This window comes from Heterodontus francisci, chromosome 16 (assembly GCF_036365525.1).
Source record: "Heterodontus francisci isolate sHetFra1 chromosome 16, sHetFra1.hap1, whole genome shotgun sequence".
NCBI lineage: Eukaryota > Metazoa > Chordata > Chondrichthyes > Heterodontiformes > Heterodontidae > Heterodontus > Heterodontus francisci.
In genome coordinates, this window is record NC_090386.1 from 17,933,787 (window position 1) to 17,950,428 (window position 16,642).

Here is a 16,642-nt window from a genome sequence, read left to right on the forward strand (position 1 = left end):
TTGTCATCTTATGTAAAATATTGTATTATTTTATTACATCAAAAATACAATGATATATCCAAGAGGGAGCAGCAGACGAGACACAGATTAATTTAAATTAGTACTTTAAACAGGTACTATAAAAACAACTAGACTTTTAAAAAGGGAATAGCTTATTTAGATTATGGATGTGCACCTGAAACCTGTTAATTGCAATTCCTGATCATGTGGGACCTTCAGGACACTTCCTGTGTCTTGGGGAACGACGTGTGTAGGAAGTGCCTCTAGCGGCTAGAGTTCAAGAGTTTCTGATCTTCAGGGGCAGCTGGAGTTACTGCGGAGCATCAGGGAGAATGAGAGTATCCTACACTGGACATTCCAGGAGGTGTCACCGCACAGGCAGGAGGTCAGGATAGTAGACTGGTGGCCATCTGTAAGAGTACGAAGAGGTAGGAGGAGCAGGCGTCTTCGGGGTGTGTGCTACTCACAAGCTGGTACTCAACATTGGAGACTGCTGGCAGTGACAATACTTTGAAGGAGGGCAGTGCAAACCTTGGCACCAATGGGCATTGGATTGTACAGGAGGGAACGGCAAAGAGTAGAAATGCAGTCGTTATCGGAGATTCCATAGTCAGGAGGACCGAGACAAAGAGAGAAAGAGAGAGAGAGAGAGAGTGCTAGCACACTGTTACGACCGGGTGAGAAAGGGGTCTAGGGTTCCCTCTCAGTCTTCACCTGGTCTTACTGTAACAGGGTTTAATTTTAAACACACCGTTTTTTTAGCCCGCCCTTGGTGAATCCTTGTCCACCGCTTTCCAATTATAGGGCAAAGAAACCACCACAAACAGGTTTTCTTAGTAGCAAATGGAATTCAACTTGGAGAAGTGTGAGGTGATGCATTTGGGGAGGTCAAACAAGGCAAAGGAATGCACGATTAATGGGAAGATATTGAGAAGTGTAGAGGAAGTATAGGACCTTGGAGTGAACGTCCACAGAACCCTGAAGGTAGCAGGACAGGTCGATAAAGTGGTCAAGAAGGCATATGGAATCCTTTCCTTTATTAGCTGAGGGATCTAGTGGCCCCAACAGTGAAAAGTCTCCTACATCGCACAAGATTTAAGAAGAATACTGGGCCCCAACGAAAAGCCAGACCTACCTACAATCAAGGACTTTACAGTGAGTTCGAAGAACAGTAACCAAAACCATCTTCAGACATTGACTCAAACTTTTCCACTTTATTTCTTCTGCTCTATTCTGTCTTTCTCTGCATGTGTGTATCGCGTATGCATGATAGCATGGGTGCGTCGCATTTCCGTAGGCGTGAACTGAATTAGAGTCAACAGCCTTGCTAAAATCCATGTAGACCACATCAACCGCACTACCTTCATCTATCTTCCTTGTTACCTCTTCAAAAAATTCGATCAAGTTGGTCAAACAAGATCTTCCCTTAACAAATCCGTGCTGACTATCTTTGAATAACCTGTGCCTAAGTGACAGTTTATCCTGTCCCTCAGAATAGATTCCAATAATTTGCCCAATACTGAGGTTAGACTGACTGGCCTGTAATTATTCGGTTTATCCTTCGCTCCCTTTTCAAACAGAGGTACAATGTTAGAAATTCTCCAATCCTCCGGCACCACACCTGTATCCAGTGAGGACTGGAAAATGATGGTCAGACCCTCTGCTAATTCGTCTCTTGCTTCTTTTAACAGCCTAGGATACATTTCATCTGGCCCTGATGATTTATCAACTTTCAAGGATTCTAATCCCATTAATACTGCCTCTCTCCCTATCTTTATCACATCCAATACTTCACACTCTTCCTCCTTAACTACAATATCTGCATCATCGCCCACTTTTGTGAAGATAGACGCAAAGTATTCATTAAGAACCATACCAATATCTTCCACCCCTACACTTAGGTTACCTTTTTGGTCTTTTATGAACCCTACTCTCGTCTTAGTTATCCTCTTACTATTAATGTATTGATAAAACATCTTTGGGTGCACCTTGATTTTGCTTGCCAAAATTCTTTCATGCCCTCTCTTTGCTTTCTTAATTTCCTTTTTGATTTCACCCCTCCACTTTCTATACTCCTCTCAGCTTTCTGCAGTATTGAGTTCTCGGTGTCGGATATAAGCTTTCCTTTTCTGAAATATCTTACTCTGTAGGCTCCTTGACATCCATGCGGCTCTTCTAGATTTGGCCATCTCACCCTTTTTCTTTGTGGGAACATGTTTACTCTGAATCCCTTGAATCTCCCCTTTGAATGCCTCCCACTGTTCTGACACTGATTTACCTTCAAGTACCTGTTTCCAGTCCACTTTCATGAAATCACTCCTCAGTTTAATAAAATTGGCCTTGCCCCAATTGAGAACTCTAACTCCTGTTCTATCTCTGTCCTTTTCCATAATTATGTTAAAACTGACTGAATTATGATCACCACCACCAAAATAGAGTCATAGAGTTATACAGCACAGAAACAGGCCCTTCGGCCCATCGTGTCTGTGCCGGCCATCAAGCACCTAACTATGCTAATCCCATTTTTCAGTACTTGGCCCGTAGTCTGACTTTGTCCCAACTGCGTGTACCCTCAGGTCCCCACCCCCTGCCAATCTAGTTTAAACCCTCTCCAACAGCATTAGGGATTAGTTGAGATAGTTTTAACAATGCTGTACCCAGCCCTGAATTACACTCCTCCATATTAGCCAAGCTTTTACTGGGGTTACTCTGTCGCCCACAAATTAACTCAAGTCTCAGCCGTCTTTCTTCGCATTCTTTCTTTCTCTGGATATTGTCCAGGTCTTGCTGCATTTCTACATGGATTGCTTCAGTATCTGAGGAGTCGCGAATGGTGCTGAACATTGTGCAATCATCAGCGAACATCCCCACTTCTGACCTTATGATCGAAGCAGCTGAAGATGGTTGGGCCAAGGACACTACCCTGAGGAACTCCTGCAGTGATGTCCCGGAGCTCAGATGATTGACCTCCAACAACCACAACCATCTTCCTTTGCACTAGGTATGACTCCAACCAGCAGAGGGTTTTCCCCCCGATTCCCATTGACCTCAGTTTTGCTAGGGCTCCTTGATGTCATACTCGGTCAAATGCTGCCTTGATATCAAGGGCAGTCACTCTCACCTCACCTCTTGAGTTCAGCTCTTTTGTCCATGTTTGAACCAAGGCTGTAATGAGGTCAGGAGCTGAGTGGCCCTGGCGGAACCCAAACTGAGCATCACTGAGCAGGTTATTGCTAAGCAAGTACCATTTGATAGCACTGTTGATGACACCTTCGATCACTTTACTGATGATCAAGAGTAAACTGATGGGGCAGTAATTGGCTGGGTCAGATTTGTCCTGCTTTTTGTGTAGAGGACATACCAGGGCAATTTTCCACATTGCCGGGTAGATGCCAGTGGTATAGTTGTACTGGAACAGCTCGGCTAGGCGCACGACTAGTTCTGGAGCACAGGTCTTAGTACTATTACCGGAATGTTGTCAAGGCCCATAGCCTTTTCAGTATCCAGTCATTTCTTGATATCACGCAGAGTGAATTGAATTGACTGAAGACTGGCATCTGTGATGCTGGGGACTTCAGGAGCAGGCTGAGATGGATCATCCACTTGGCACTTCTGGCTGAAGATTGTTGTAAATGCTTCAGCCTTGTCTTTTGCACTGATATGCTGGGCTCCCTCATCATTGAGGATGGGGATTGTTTGTGGAGCAACCTCCTCCTGTTAGTTGTTTAATTGTCCATCACCATTCGCAACTAGACGTGGCAGGACTGCAGAGCTTAGATTTGAGCCATTGGTTATGGGATCACTTAGCTCTGTCAATCGCATCCAGCTTATGCTGTTTGGCATGCAAGTAGTCCTGTCTTGTAGCTTCACCAGGCTGACACCTCATTTTGAGGTATGCCTGGTGCTGCTCCTGGCATGCACTTCTGTATTCTTCATTGAACTAAGGTTGATCCCCTGGCTTGATGTTAATGGTAGAGTGGGGGATATGCTGGACCATGAGGTTACCAATTGTGATTGAGTACAATTCTACTGCTGCTGATGGCCAGTTTTGCATTGCTAGTTCTGTTCGAAATCTATCCCATTTAGCACGGTGGTAGTGCCACACAACACGATGGAGGGTATCCTCAATGTGAATATGGGACTTTGTCTCCACAGGGGACTGTGCGGTGGTCACTCCTACCAATACAGTCATGGATAGATGCATCTGTGACAGGCAGATTGATGACGATGAGGTCAAGTAGGGTTTTTCCCTCACCAGTCTAACAGCTATATCCTTTAGGACTCGGCCAACTTTGGTGCTACCAAGCCACTCTTGGTGATGGACTTTGAAGTCCCCCACCCAGAGTACATTCTGCGCCCTTACCACTCTCAGTGCATGGAGGAGTACTGATTCATCAGCTGAGGGAGGGCAGTTGGTGGTAATCAGCAGGAGGTTTCCTTGCTCATGTTTGACCTGATGTCATGAGACTTCATGGGGTCTGGAGAGATGGCGTAGTGGTAGTGTCACTAGGCTAGTGACGCATGGTTGAATTTGAATTCAATTAATACATCTGGAATTTAAAAAGCTAGTCTATTGGTGATCATGAAACCACTGTCAATTGTTGTAAAAACTCATCTGGTTCACTAAGACCCTTTGGGGAAGGAAACCCGCTGCCCTTACCTGGTCTGGCCTACATGTGACTCCAGACCCACAGCAATGTGGTTGATGCTGAAATGGCTGAGCAAACCACTCAGTTGTATCGAATCACTGCACAGTCTAAGAAAAGGAATGAATCCAGATGGACCACCCGGCGTCAACCTAGGCACTGGAAACGGGAACGGCAAACCCGGCCCTGTCCACCCTGCAAAGTCCTCCTTACAAACATCAGGGGGCTTGTGCCAAAGTTGGGAGAGCTGTCCCACAGACTAGGTAAGCAACAGCCTGACATAGTCATACTCATGGAATCATAACTTACAATGTCCCAGACTCCACCATCACCATTCCCGGATATGTCCTGTCCCAACAGCAGGACAGAGCCATCAGAAGTGGCAACACAGTGGTATACAATCGGGAAGGAGTTGCCCTGGGAGTCCTCAACATTGAATCCAGACCCCATGAAGTCTCATGGCAGCAGGTCAAACATGGGCAAGTAAACCTTCTGATGAAGGGTCGCAGACCTGAAACGTTAACTCTGTTTCTCTCTCCACAAGAGCTGCTGAGTATTTCCCTCACTTTCTGTTCTCATTTCATGGGCAAGGAAACCTCCTGCTGATTACCACCTACCACCCCTCCTCTCGGCTGATGAATCAGTGCTTCTCCATGTTGAACACCAACTGGAAGCAGCACTGAGGGTAGCATGACACAAAATGTACTCTGGGTGGGGGAATTAAAAGTCCATCACAAAGCGTGGCTCAGTAGCACCACTAATGACTGACCTGGCTGAGTCCTAAAGGACATAGCTGCTAGACTGGGTCTGTGGCAGGTGGTGAGGGAACCAACAAGAGGGAAAAACATACTTGACCTCATCCTCACCAATCTGCCTGCTGAAGATGCATCTGTCCATGACAGTATTGGTAGGAGTGACTACCTTGTGGAGTCGAAGTCCCGTCTTCACATTGAGGGTACCCGCCATCGTGCTGTGTGGCACTACCACCATGCTAAATGGCCTTCCCTCCATCATCAGGTCAGAAGTAGAGATGTTTGCTGATTGCGCAATGTTCGGTACTATTCACGACTCCTCAGATACTGAAGCAGTCCGTGTCCATATGCAGTAAGACCTGGACAACATCCAGCCTTGGGCTGCTGAGTAGCAAGTAACATTGGCACCACACAAGTCCCAGGCAATGACCATCTCCAACAAGAGACAATCTAACCATCTCCCTTCGACGTTCAATGGCATTACCACCACTGATCCCCACACTATCAACATCCTGGGTGTCACCATTGACCAGAAACCAAACTGGTCCAGCCACATAAATGCTGAGGCTACAAGAGCAGGTCAGAGGTTGGGAATTCTGCGGCGAGTAACTCACCTCCTGACCCCCCAACACCTGTCTGCCATCTACAAGGCACAAGTCAGGAGTGTGATGGAATACTCTCCACTTGCCTGGATGACTGCAGCTCCAACACCACTCAAGAAGCTTGACACCATCCAGGACAAAGCAGCCCACTTGATTGGCACCCCACCCACCACCTTCAACATTCACTCCCTGCAACACTGATGCACAGTGATAGCAGTGTGTACCATATAAAAGATGCGCTGCAGCAACTCAGCAAAGCTCCTTCGACAGCACCTTCCAAACCCGCGACCTCTACCATCTAGAAGGACAAGGCCAGCAGATGCTTGGGAACAGCACCACCTGCAAGTTCCCCTCCAAGCCACACACCATCCTGACTTGGAACTATAATCGCTGTTCCTTCTCTGTCGCTGGGTCAAAATCCTGGAACTCCCTTCCTAACAGCACTGTGGGTGTACCTGCAACCAAGGACTGCAGCGGTTCACCACCTTCTCAAGGGCAATTAGGGAAGGGCAATTCTTTTGGGCCTCCTTATCTCGAGAGACAATGGATACGCGCCTGGAGGTGGTCAGTGGTTTGTGAAGCAGCGCCTGGAGTGGCTATAAAGGCCAATTCTGGAGTGACAGGCTCTTCCACAGGTGCTGCAGAGAAATTTGTTTGTTGGGGCTGTTGCACAGTTGGCTCTCCCCTTGCGCCTCTGTCTTTTTTCCTGCCAACTACTAAGTCTCTTCGACTCGCCACAATTTAGCCCTGTCTTTATGGCTGCCCGCCAGCTCTGGCGAATGCTGGCAACTGACTCCCACGACTTGTGATCAATGTCACACGATTTCATGTCGCGTTTGCAGACGCCTTTATAACGGAGACATGGACGGCCGGTGGGTCTGATACCAGTGGCGAGCTCGCTGTACAATGTGTCTTTGGGGATCCTGCCATCTTCCATGCGGCTCACATGGCCAAGCCATCTCAAGCGCCGCTGACTCAGTAGTGTGTATAAGCTGGGGGTGTTGGCCGCTTCAAGGACTTCTGTGTTGGAGATATAGTCCTGCCACCTGATGCCAAGTATTCTCCGGAGGCAGCGAAGATGGAATGAATTGAGACGTCGCTCTTGGCTGGCAATTCTCAAGGGCAATTAGGGAAGGGCAATAAATACTGGCATAGCCAGTGACGCCCACATCCCCCGAACGAACAAAAAACAGTGATTTACAGAGATTGCTGGGGTTACAAGGAGGTTACTGTGTGTTACAGTGAGTTACATAGAGGTTGTTTTGGGTTACGGTTAGTTCCACACAGGTTGGTATGGGTTACATTGAGTTACAGAGCTTGCTATCGGTTACAGTGAGTTACACAGAGGCTGCTATGGATTAAAAGCAAAATACTGCAGGTGCTGGAAATCTGAAAGAAAAACAAGAAATGCTGGAAATACTCAGCAGGTCTGGCAGCATCTGTGGAGAGAGAAGCAGAGTTAAAGTTTCAGGTCAGTGACCCTTCATCAGAACTGGCAGATATTAGAAATGCAAAATGTTTTAAGCAAGTAAAACAGGGGCTGGGGCAAGAGATAACAAAAGAGGTGTTACTAGGACAGAGGGTCACAGAGAATAACTGACCAGAAGGTCATGGAACAAAGGCAAACGGTATGTTAATGGTGTGCTGAAAGACAAAGCGTTAGTACAGAGGGGGTGTGAACAGACTGTAAAGCACAAAGCGCACCAAGCACAAACATTAAAAAACTAAAAAAGACTAAAATAAAATAACCAAATAAAAAAAAAGAAAAAAAACAAGAAAAAAGAACTAAACATAAAAAGGGGGGCCCATCATGCTCTGAAATTATTGAACTCAGTGTTCAGTCCGGCAGGCTGTAGCGTGCCTATGGATTACTCTGAGTTACACAGAGGTTGATGTGGGTTACACAGAGGTTACTACAGGTTACAGTGAATTTCAGAGCTTGCTATTGGGTACAGTGAGTTAGAAATTCCTGTGGTTACATTGCATTACACAGAGGCTTACAGTGTATTACACAGAGCTTGCTATTGGTTCGGAGTTAGAGGTTGCTACTTGTTAGTGAGTTTGAGGTTGCTGTGGGTTACAGTGAATTACAGAGATTGCTACAGGATAACTGAGTTAGAGTTTGCTATCAGTTACAGTGAGTTGCACAGGTTTCTATGCATTACAATAATTTAAGGTTGCTATGGGTTACAGTGAATTAGAGGTTGCAATGGATTATAGTGGGCTACACAGAGATTGCTGTGGGTTACAGTGAGTTCGAGGTTGCTGTGGGTTACAGTGAGTTCGAGGTTGCTATGGGTTACAGTGAGTTAAGTTGCTATGTGTTACAGCATGTTGCACAGAGGTTGCTGTAGGTTACAATGAGTTAGAGGTTGGTATGGTTTACAGTGCATTACAGAGGTTGCTATGAGTTAGTGAGTTACACAGAGGTTGCTATGGGTTATAGTCAGTCAGATAGAGGTTGCTATGGTTTACAGAGGTTGCTATGAGTTACAGTGAGTTACACAGAGGATGCTATGGGTTAGTGAGTTAGAGGTTGCCATGGTTTACAGAGGTTGCTATGAGTTACAGTGAGTTACACAGAGGTTGCTATGGGTTACAGTGAGTCAGAGGTTGCTATGGGAGATGCCAATTGCCATGAAACTTTAAATCTCTACAGTATTTCTGAATGGCCCAAGTGAGCCTCCTTAATGAGATATAATGAAGGATACAATGATCATCGATGCTGGTCAGGGAAAATCGGGTATTTGAAAATCGCGCAAAGCCATCTCTATATAACCAGGCTTTCAGAGGGACATACTGTGTAAAGAGAGATAGGCAAGAGGATACAAGTAAACACGTAGCTTGCATTACTGAATAATATCTGCAACCTGACTCAATTTAATGAGGACACTTCAAGTGAGTTGGTGCAGCAAGTTAACAATGTACAATAGTGGAGAGGATTGGGATAAACCAAAGTGAGGTCTGAGGGAACTGACAGTTTCTCAATCTACGTCTCAATGAATTGTTCCTGATTCAACTTTACTGTCACCCATTGAGCGTTTATATTTACATACCAGCATTCTTGCCATGATATTTAACACATATAACCACACTATCACTAGTCAGAATAACAAACTACATTTACCTGCAGTGAAGCACTCGGCTTTAATAATTCTGAAAAAGAATTCTCAGATGTTGCGGTCAGTCTCGTGGTTGGTAAGGACAGATTAACAAGCTTGTATGGCTTTCTTTGTTCTTTGACTGTCTTTTGATTAATAGGTCAAATGAGATAGCTTTTCTAGTGTAATTGTCAGGGTTGTTCTTTGATAATGAAGATGATTTGTTCCATTGTATAGATTTGTATATTTAATACACCTAAATGAAATATTGTGAGATGTGTGACTGGTGACATTTTCCACTAATTGTAAATGTGTTTACAGTATCACTGTAACAGGTGGCGAATCTCTACATCAGAAGGATTAATAGGCCTGTTGATTCTGACATTGAGAGGTTCAAACAACAATGCAGGTCTTTGGGAATGCAGCTGCCTGAATCATCGAGGACTGCTCAAGAATACCAAATATAAAGGAAGATGGTTAGAATCAAAGAATGATATAGCGTAGAAATAATGGCCCATTAAGTCTGCATCGGCTCTTTCAAGGAGCAATCTAGTTAATCCCACTCTGCAGCTCCTGCACCCTATCCCTGCATTTTTTAATCCTGCAAGTTTTTATCCAGTTCCCTTTTAAAAGTTAACATTGAATTTGTCTCCACCACCCTATCAGGTAATGCATTCCAAATCTTAACCACACGTTATGTGAAAACTTTTTCTCATATAACCTCTGGTTCTTTTGCTAATCACCTTCAGGGTTCTGATGAAGGGACATCAATCTGAAAGGTTAACTCTGCTTCTCTCTCCACAGATGCTGCCTGACCTGCTGAGTATTTCCGGTAATTTTTGTTTTTATTGCAGATTTCCAGAATCTGCAGTATTTTGCTTTTGTTTATCTTAAATCTGTGCCCTGATTATGAACTTTACAGTCATTGGAAACCATTTTTATTAGCTAAACACCTTTATTAAATTTTTTCTTAGACTTCTCCCTCTAAGGAGAACAACTCCAGCTTCTCCTGTCTGTCCACGCAATTGTAATCTCATTACTGGAACCATTTCAGTAAATCTCTTCTCTCCCTTTCTGAAAGCCTGCACATCCTCCCTAAATGAGATGCCCAGAATTTAGTGCAATATTCCAGCTGCCGCCGCACTAGTGTTTCAGATAGGTTTTGTTTTCATTTGTTCAAGAGACGTGAGCGTCACTGGCAAGGCCGGCATTTATTGCCTATCCCTAGCTTCCCTTGGGAAGATGGTGGTGAGCCGCCGCCTTGAACCGCTGCAGTCCATGTGGTGTACATACACCCACTCTGCTGTTAGGGAGGGAGGTCCAGGATTTTGACCCTGGAACAGTGAAGTGATGGTGATGTATTTCCAAGTCAGGATGATGTGTGACTTGCAGGTGGTGGTGTTCCCACGTGTTTGCTGCCCTTTTCCTTCTAGATGTAGAAGCTGTGGGTTTGCAAGGTGCTGTCGAAGGAAGCTTTGGTGATTGTTCCAGTGCATCTTGAAGATGGTAGATACCCCAGCCACTGTGCATCGATAGTGGAGAGAGCAAATGTTTAAAGGAGGTGAATAGGGTGCCCATCAAATGGGCTGCTTTGTCCTGGATGCTTGGTGTTGAGCTTCTTGAGTGTTGTTGGAGCTGCACTCATCCAGGCAAGTGGAGAGTATTCCATCACACTCCTGACTTGTGCCTTGTAAATGGTGGACAGGCATTGGGGAGTCAGGATAAGGGTTACTTGCCACAGAATTCACAGCCTCTGACTGCTCTTGTATTTATGTGGCTGGTCCAGTTCAGTTTCTGGTCAATGGTAGCTCCCATGGTGGGGGAATTCAGTGATGGTAATACCATTGAACATCATGGGGAGATGGTTAGATTATCTCTTGTTGGAGATGATCATTGCCAGGCACTTGAGTGGCATAAATGTTATTTGCCTCTTATGATAGAGGGAAGGTCATGGATGAAGTAGCTGAAGATGGTTGGGCCTAGAACACTACCCTGAGGAACTCCTGCAGTGATGTTCCAGGGCAGAAATGATCGACCTCCAACAACCACAATAATCTTCCTTTGTGCTAGGTATGACTCCAACCAGTGGAGAGTTTTCCTGATTCCCATTCACTTTAATTTTAGTAGGGCTCCTTCATACCAGTCAAATGCTACCCTGATGTCAAAGGCAGCCACAGTCACATCATTTCTGGAATTCAGCTCTTCTGTTCATATTTGGACTAAGGCTGTAATGAGGTCCAGAGACAAGTGATCCTGGCAGAACCCAAACTGAACATTGGTGAGCAAGTTATTGCTAAGTGCTGCTTGGTAGTACTGTCAATGACATTTTCCATTACTTCGCTGATGATTGAGAGTAGACTGATGGGGCGGTAATTGTGGCTAGATCAGATTTGTCCTACTTTTTGTGGACAGGACATACCTTGGCAATTTTCCACATTGTCAGGTAAGTGCTTTTGTTATAGCTGTACTGGAACAGCTGGCTCGGGGCATGGCTAGTTCTGGAGCAAAAGTCTTCAGCACAACAGCCAGGATGTTGTCAGGGCCCATAGCCGTTGCTGTATCCAGTGCATGTGGAGTGAATCAGATTGGCTGAAGACTGACATCTGTGATGCTGGAGACCTCAGGAGGAGGCCGACATGGATCATCCATTTGGCACTTCTGAATGAAGATGGTTGCAAATGCTTCAGCCTTTTCTTTTGCACTGACATGCTGGGCTCCACCATCATTGAAGATGCGGATGGTCGTTCAGCCTCCTGTTACAGAAAGAATTGAGAGAGAACTGAAACCCCAGTCCTTTCCCCTTTACTCTCCGTAATTAGTGTGTTTTTGACAAGGAAGATGTATGTGTTTCTTAACCCCTTAGTGTATTGCCAATTTGAATAACCAGTAGCACGCTTTTTATGGATTTAAAGAGGGTTATTTTAGTCAGCTGTTCACCCGGAAAGTTTAACACTACATCACTCACTCACCACTCACACACTCTCGAGAAAGAAAGCTGTTAAAGTGAATAGTGCACTTTTACCAATTACGACCAAAGGAATAATACAAAAGTCACGTGATTTTGGCTCATCCTGGGGAAAAGGCATGCTTTGCGGGCCCGGTGAAGAAGGCATTTTCACTCCTGAAATATAGTTAGGTGGATTCGATAGCTGGAGTCATATATCAAAGTTGTTGCAGGATTCTCTCGAAGAGGTGGATTTTCATCAGGTCGCAAAGTTAGTTGCTTGTAGCCTCATTACCACAAACAATAGGACGTATGAATTCCACAAATGGTTTGCCTTGGTATGTCCATTCAACGGAGGCACTCCACCCATGGTCATTCAATTAGGAACTTTCTGGATGCTTGAGATACCTCTGAGTCTGGGCCGAAATTGCAAAAGTCATCTGACCCTTGGCAGCCATCTTATTGCAGCATTTTAATGTCCATTGTGGTTCATGTAAAAAGATAAAATTCAGCTCCAGAAAATTCTAAGCTGAATACAGTCCATGTTTAAAGTTATGAATATCACATGCCTTTACTGGGCATGACATTTCTCGTCCACCATTGTCCAACATCATTCATGACTGGATGTGGCAGTACTGCACAGCTTTGATCTGATCCACTGGCTGTGGGATCGCTTAGCTCTGTCAATTGCATGCTGCTTCCATTGTTTAGCATGAATGTGGTCCTGTGTTGTAGCTTCACCAGGTTGTCACCTCAGTTTTGAGCTGCTTAATCTGTTCGTGGGACTTAGCCTCCACAAGGACTGTGCAGTGGTCATTCCTACCAATACTGTCATGGATTGATATGTCTGTAACAGGTAGATTGGTGAAGACAAGGGTGTAACATTTGCAATCCTCCAGTCCTTAGGAGGATTGGAAGATTCTGGCCAGAACTTCTGCAATTTCTAGCCTTACCTCCCTCAACAACCTTGAATGCATCCCATCCAGATGGGACTGCCAGCCTTTCGAGTACCTCGTCTTTATTTTTATCTCATCCAATAACCTGGCAACCTCCATATTTACCACGGCTTTGGCATCATCCCCTTCCTCAATAAATCTTAAGGAAAATTATTCATTTAGTACCTTTGCCATGCCTTCTGCCTCCATTAACAGATCTCTATTTTGGTCCTTAATTGGCCTCCCCACTCCTCTAACAACCCTTATGTTAATAAGCCAATGGACGAGAACTGAATTCCCTTTTTATGGTTGTGGTCGACGATTGATTGAGGAGGTTGCTGATGATGGCAGCCAGTTCTGTCCCATTCCTCAGATACTGAAGTAGTTTGTGCCCACCTGCAGCAAAATCTGGACAACATCCAGGCTTGGGCTGATAAATGGCAAGTAACATTCGCGCCACATAAGTGCCAGGCAATGACCATCTCCAACAAGGGAAATTGCAACCACGTCCACCTGACATTCATTGGCATTACCACCATCAACATTCAGGGGGTTACCATTGACTAGAAAAGTCAGAGCTGGAATGTGGTGGAAAAAATAGCTGCTGAAGGTCAAATGACCTGGCCCTGTCATTTCAAAGCATCTTACTAAATGGGAAGGATAAAAGGATACATTCCAAGCTAACAGGTGTCAATTACACCCATCCTGAACCCATCAAGAGACATTTTTAAATTGAATGGGTTCTTCTGAAATAAAGAAGGTGTGAAGGAGCAATATCCTGGTCCACTGTTGGTCACCACAGGGAGAGGGCACTGTGTCTCTTAGCTGAGGCAACATGTGAGAGATAATAACCTTCAAAAGTAGCTCTCTGCAGAAAGAGGGAGAGATCAGAACAAATATCACAAAAGCCTGTCCAGCTGAAAGCTGGGTCAAATCCAGCAAAAGCCAAAGGAGGTGCCCTGCTGTGAATTCTACACTTTAACTTGTGCAGCAGAGCATGGAAAGTGCTCCCCCATTTCCAGACTGAAATCTCAAACAACAGAGAAATCTACAAACAACCCAGGCCTGCAACTTTAAAAGAGAAACTGACCTCCGAGAATATTCAACAGGTTTACCATGAACCCCAAAAACCTACCTCACTTCAAACCCCTTACCCTCTGTATCTATCTCTTCTTGTGCGTGTGTGGGTGCAAGTAAATGCGTGGGTGGGTGCATTCGTGACCATTCGGGAATGAATATGCACAATAAATAGTTAATCTTCTGTTTTAAACCTACAAGAAAGCCTGTTACTGCCTGTTTATTTGACAAATAAAACAAAAGGGGTTAAAATCCTAGTAACAAAACCACATGCTGTGGTCAATTGGGAGTTGAACAATGGGAAGCACCCACACCCTTTAACAGCTAGCCATAATATTCCCAAGTCAATTGGGGATCAGGCTTGTACCTGGCATTCCTACTTAAAATTTCATTCTTCGTACCTAATCTTTGCATAAGCCTTGTACAAATCCACCAATTAAACAAATGTGAAATAGAAGTGTCAAGTCAGACATATGGTAAGGCACCTCTCAATGCCAATTCTGCGACACGACTTTGTAACTAATTCCATGCTTTAAGACTGGTGAGTGTTGTATCTGTTTAAAAGGTACAGAGCATGAGAGGGGCTTAAGAAACAAAATCTACTTACAGACGTCACCAGTACATAAACACGCAGATCAAACTTTCTCCCTGCAAATAATCAAATATCTCATTAGTAACCATTGTACAAATAATTTGCAAGTAAATGTAAAGGTTCCCAGTTACAAGAGGAGCTGAGGGTTTAAGAGGATGACAGATTATATACTGGAATATGCAACGCATACATGGGCAGGCATTGTGTACAGGGGCCAGGATGTGGGGTGCAGACGGTGCACCTGGGTTCTTTCCGAATAAGATCAGCGAGCCGATGGAAGTTGAGACCAGCATGTTCACGTGCAGGGGTTAGTAAACTACTGGAGAGCTACCTGTCTGTGCGTCTGGGTTAGTAAACTACTGGAGAGCTACCTGTCTGTGCGTCTGGGTTAGTAAACTACTGGAGAGCTACCTGTCTGTGTGAGTGAGTTAGTAAACTACTGGAGACACAACTTTTAAAAAAAAAAATTCCGTTCGGGGGAGGTGGGCATCACTGTCTAGGCCAGCATTTATTGTCCATCTTTAATACTGCTCATCTTTAATTGCCCTTGAGAAGGTGATGGTGAGCTGACTTCTTGAACCATTGCAGTCCTTGAGTTATAGGTACTCTTAGGAAGGGATTTCCAGGATTTTAACCCAGCAACAGTGAAGGAACAGTGATATAGTTCCAAGCCAGGATGTTGTGTGAATTGGAGGGGAACTTGCAGGTGGTGGTGTTCCCATGCATCTGCTGCCATTGTCCTTCTAGGCGGTAGAGGTCATGGGTTTGGAAGGTGCTGTCGAAGGAGCCTTGGTGAGTTGCTGCACGGCATCTTTTATATGGTACACACTGCGCGTCAGTGGTGGCGAGAATGAATGTTGAAGGTGGTGGATGGGGTGTCAAGTGGGCGACTTGGTCTGGATGGTACTGAGTTTTTTGTGTGTTGTTGGAGTTGTACTCATCCAGGTAAGTGGTGAGTATACCATCACACTCCTGACTTGTGCCTTGTAGATGCTGGACAGGGAGTGGGGAGGTAAGTTACCCGCCACAGAATTCCCGGCCTCTGACCGGCTCTTGTCGCCACAGTATTTAAGTGGCTTGTCCAGTTCAGTTTCTGGTCAAGGTGACCCCTAGGATGTTGATGGTGGGGGATTCAGCGATGACAATGCCATTGAACGTCATGGGGTGATGGTTAGATTCTCTCTTGTTTGAGATGATCATTGACTGGGACTTGTGCGGCATGAATGTTACTTGCCACTTATCAGCCCAAGCCTGGATGTTGTCTCGGTCTTGCAGCATATGGACACAGGCAGATTCAGTATCTGAGGAGTCGCAAATGGTGCTGAACATTGTGCAATCGTCAGCAAATATCCTCACTTCTGACCTTATATGGAGGGTAGGTCATTGATGAAGCAGCTGAAGATGGTTGGGCCTACGTCACTAACCTGAGAAACTCCTGCAGTGATGTCCTGGGACTGAGATGATTAACTTCCAACATCCACAGCCATCTACCTTTGTGCTAGGTATGACTCCAACCAGTGGACAGTTTTCCCCCTGATTCACATTGACTCCAGTTTTGCTAGGGCTCCTTTAGGTCACACTCGATAAAATGCTGCCTTGATGTGAAGGGCAGTCACTCTCACCTCACTCCTTGGATTCAGCTCTTTTGTCCATGTTTGGACCAAGGCTGTAATGAGGTCAGGAGTTGGGTGACCCTGGCAAAACCCAAACTGAGAGTCTGTGAGCAGGTTATTGCTGAGCAAGTGCCACTTGACAGCACTGTCAATGACCCCTTCCATGGCTCTGCTGATGATCGGGAGTAGACTGATAGGTCAGTAATTGGCTGGGTTGGATTTGTCCCGCTTTTTGTGCACAGGACATACCTGGGCAATTTCCCCCATTGCCAGGTAGATACCAGTGGTGTAGCTGTACTGGAACAGCTTGGTTAGGGGCGCGGCATGCTCTGGAGCACAAGTTTTCACTACTATTGCCAGAATGTTGTCAGGGCCCATAG

The 16,642-nt window shown here is 45.3% G+C and overlaps 1 protein-coding gene across 5 annotated transcripts in view; it reads right to left on the minus strand.

The window, feature by feature from the left end:
• The window catches only part of ttll9 (tubulin tyrosine ligase-like family, member 9), a 104,488-nt gene that overhangs the window by 25,396 nt on the left and 62,450 nt on the right, over positions 1 to 16,642 (minus strand). For 4 of the 5 annotated variants that reach the window (XM_068048025.1, XM_068048021.1, XM_068048022.1 and 1 more), the window contains 2 exons: positions 14,665 to 14,705; positions 8,712 to 8,799 (listed from right to left, as the gene is read on the minus strand). In XM_068048025.1, coding sequence (XP_067904126.1) covers positions 8,712 to 8,799; positions 14,665 to 14,705 — 129 coding nt within the window. The remainder of the gene's footprint in view (positions 1 to 8,711; positions 8,800 to 14,664; positions 14,706 to 16,642) is intronic. The other variant, XM_068048024.1, reaches the window with a different exon arrangement.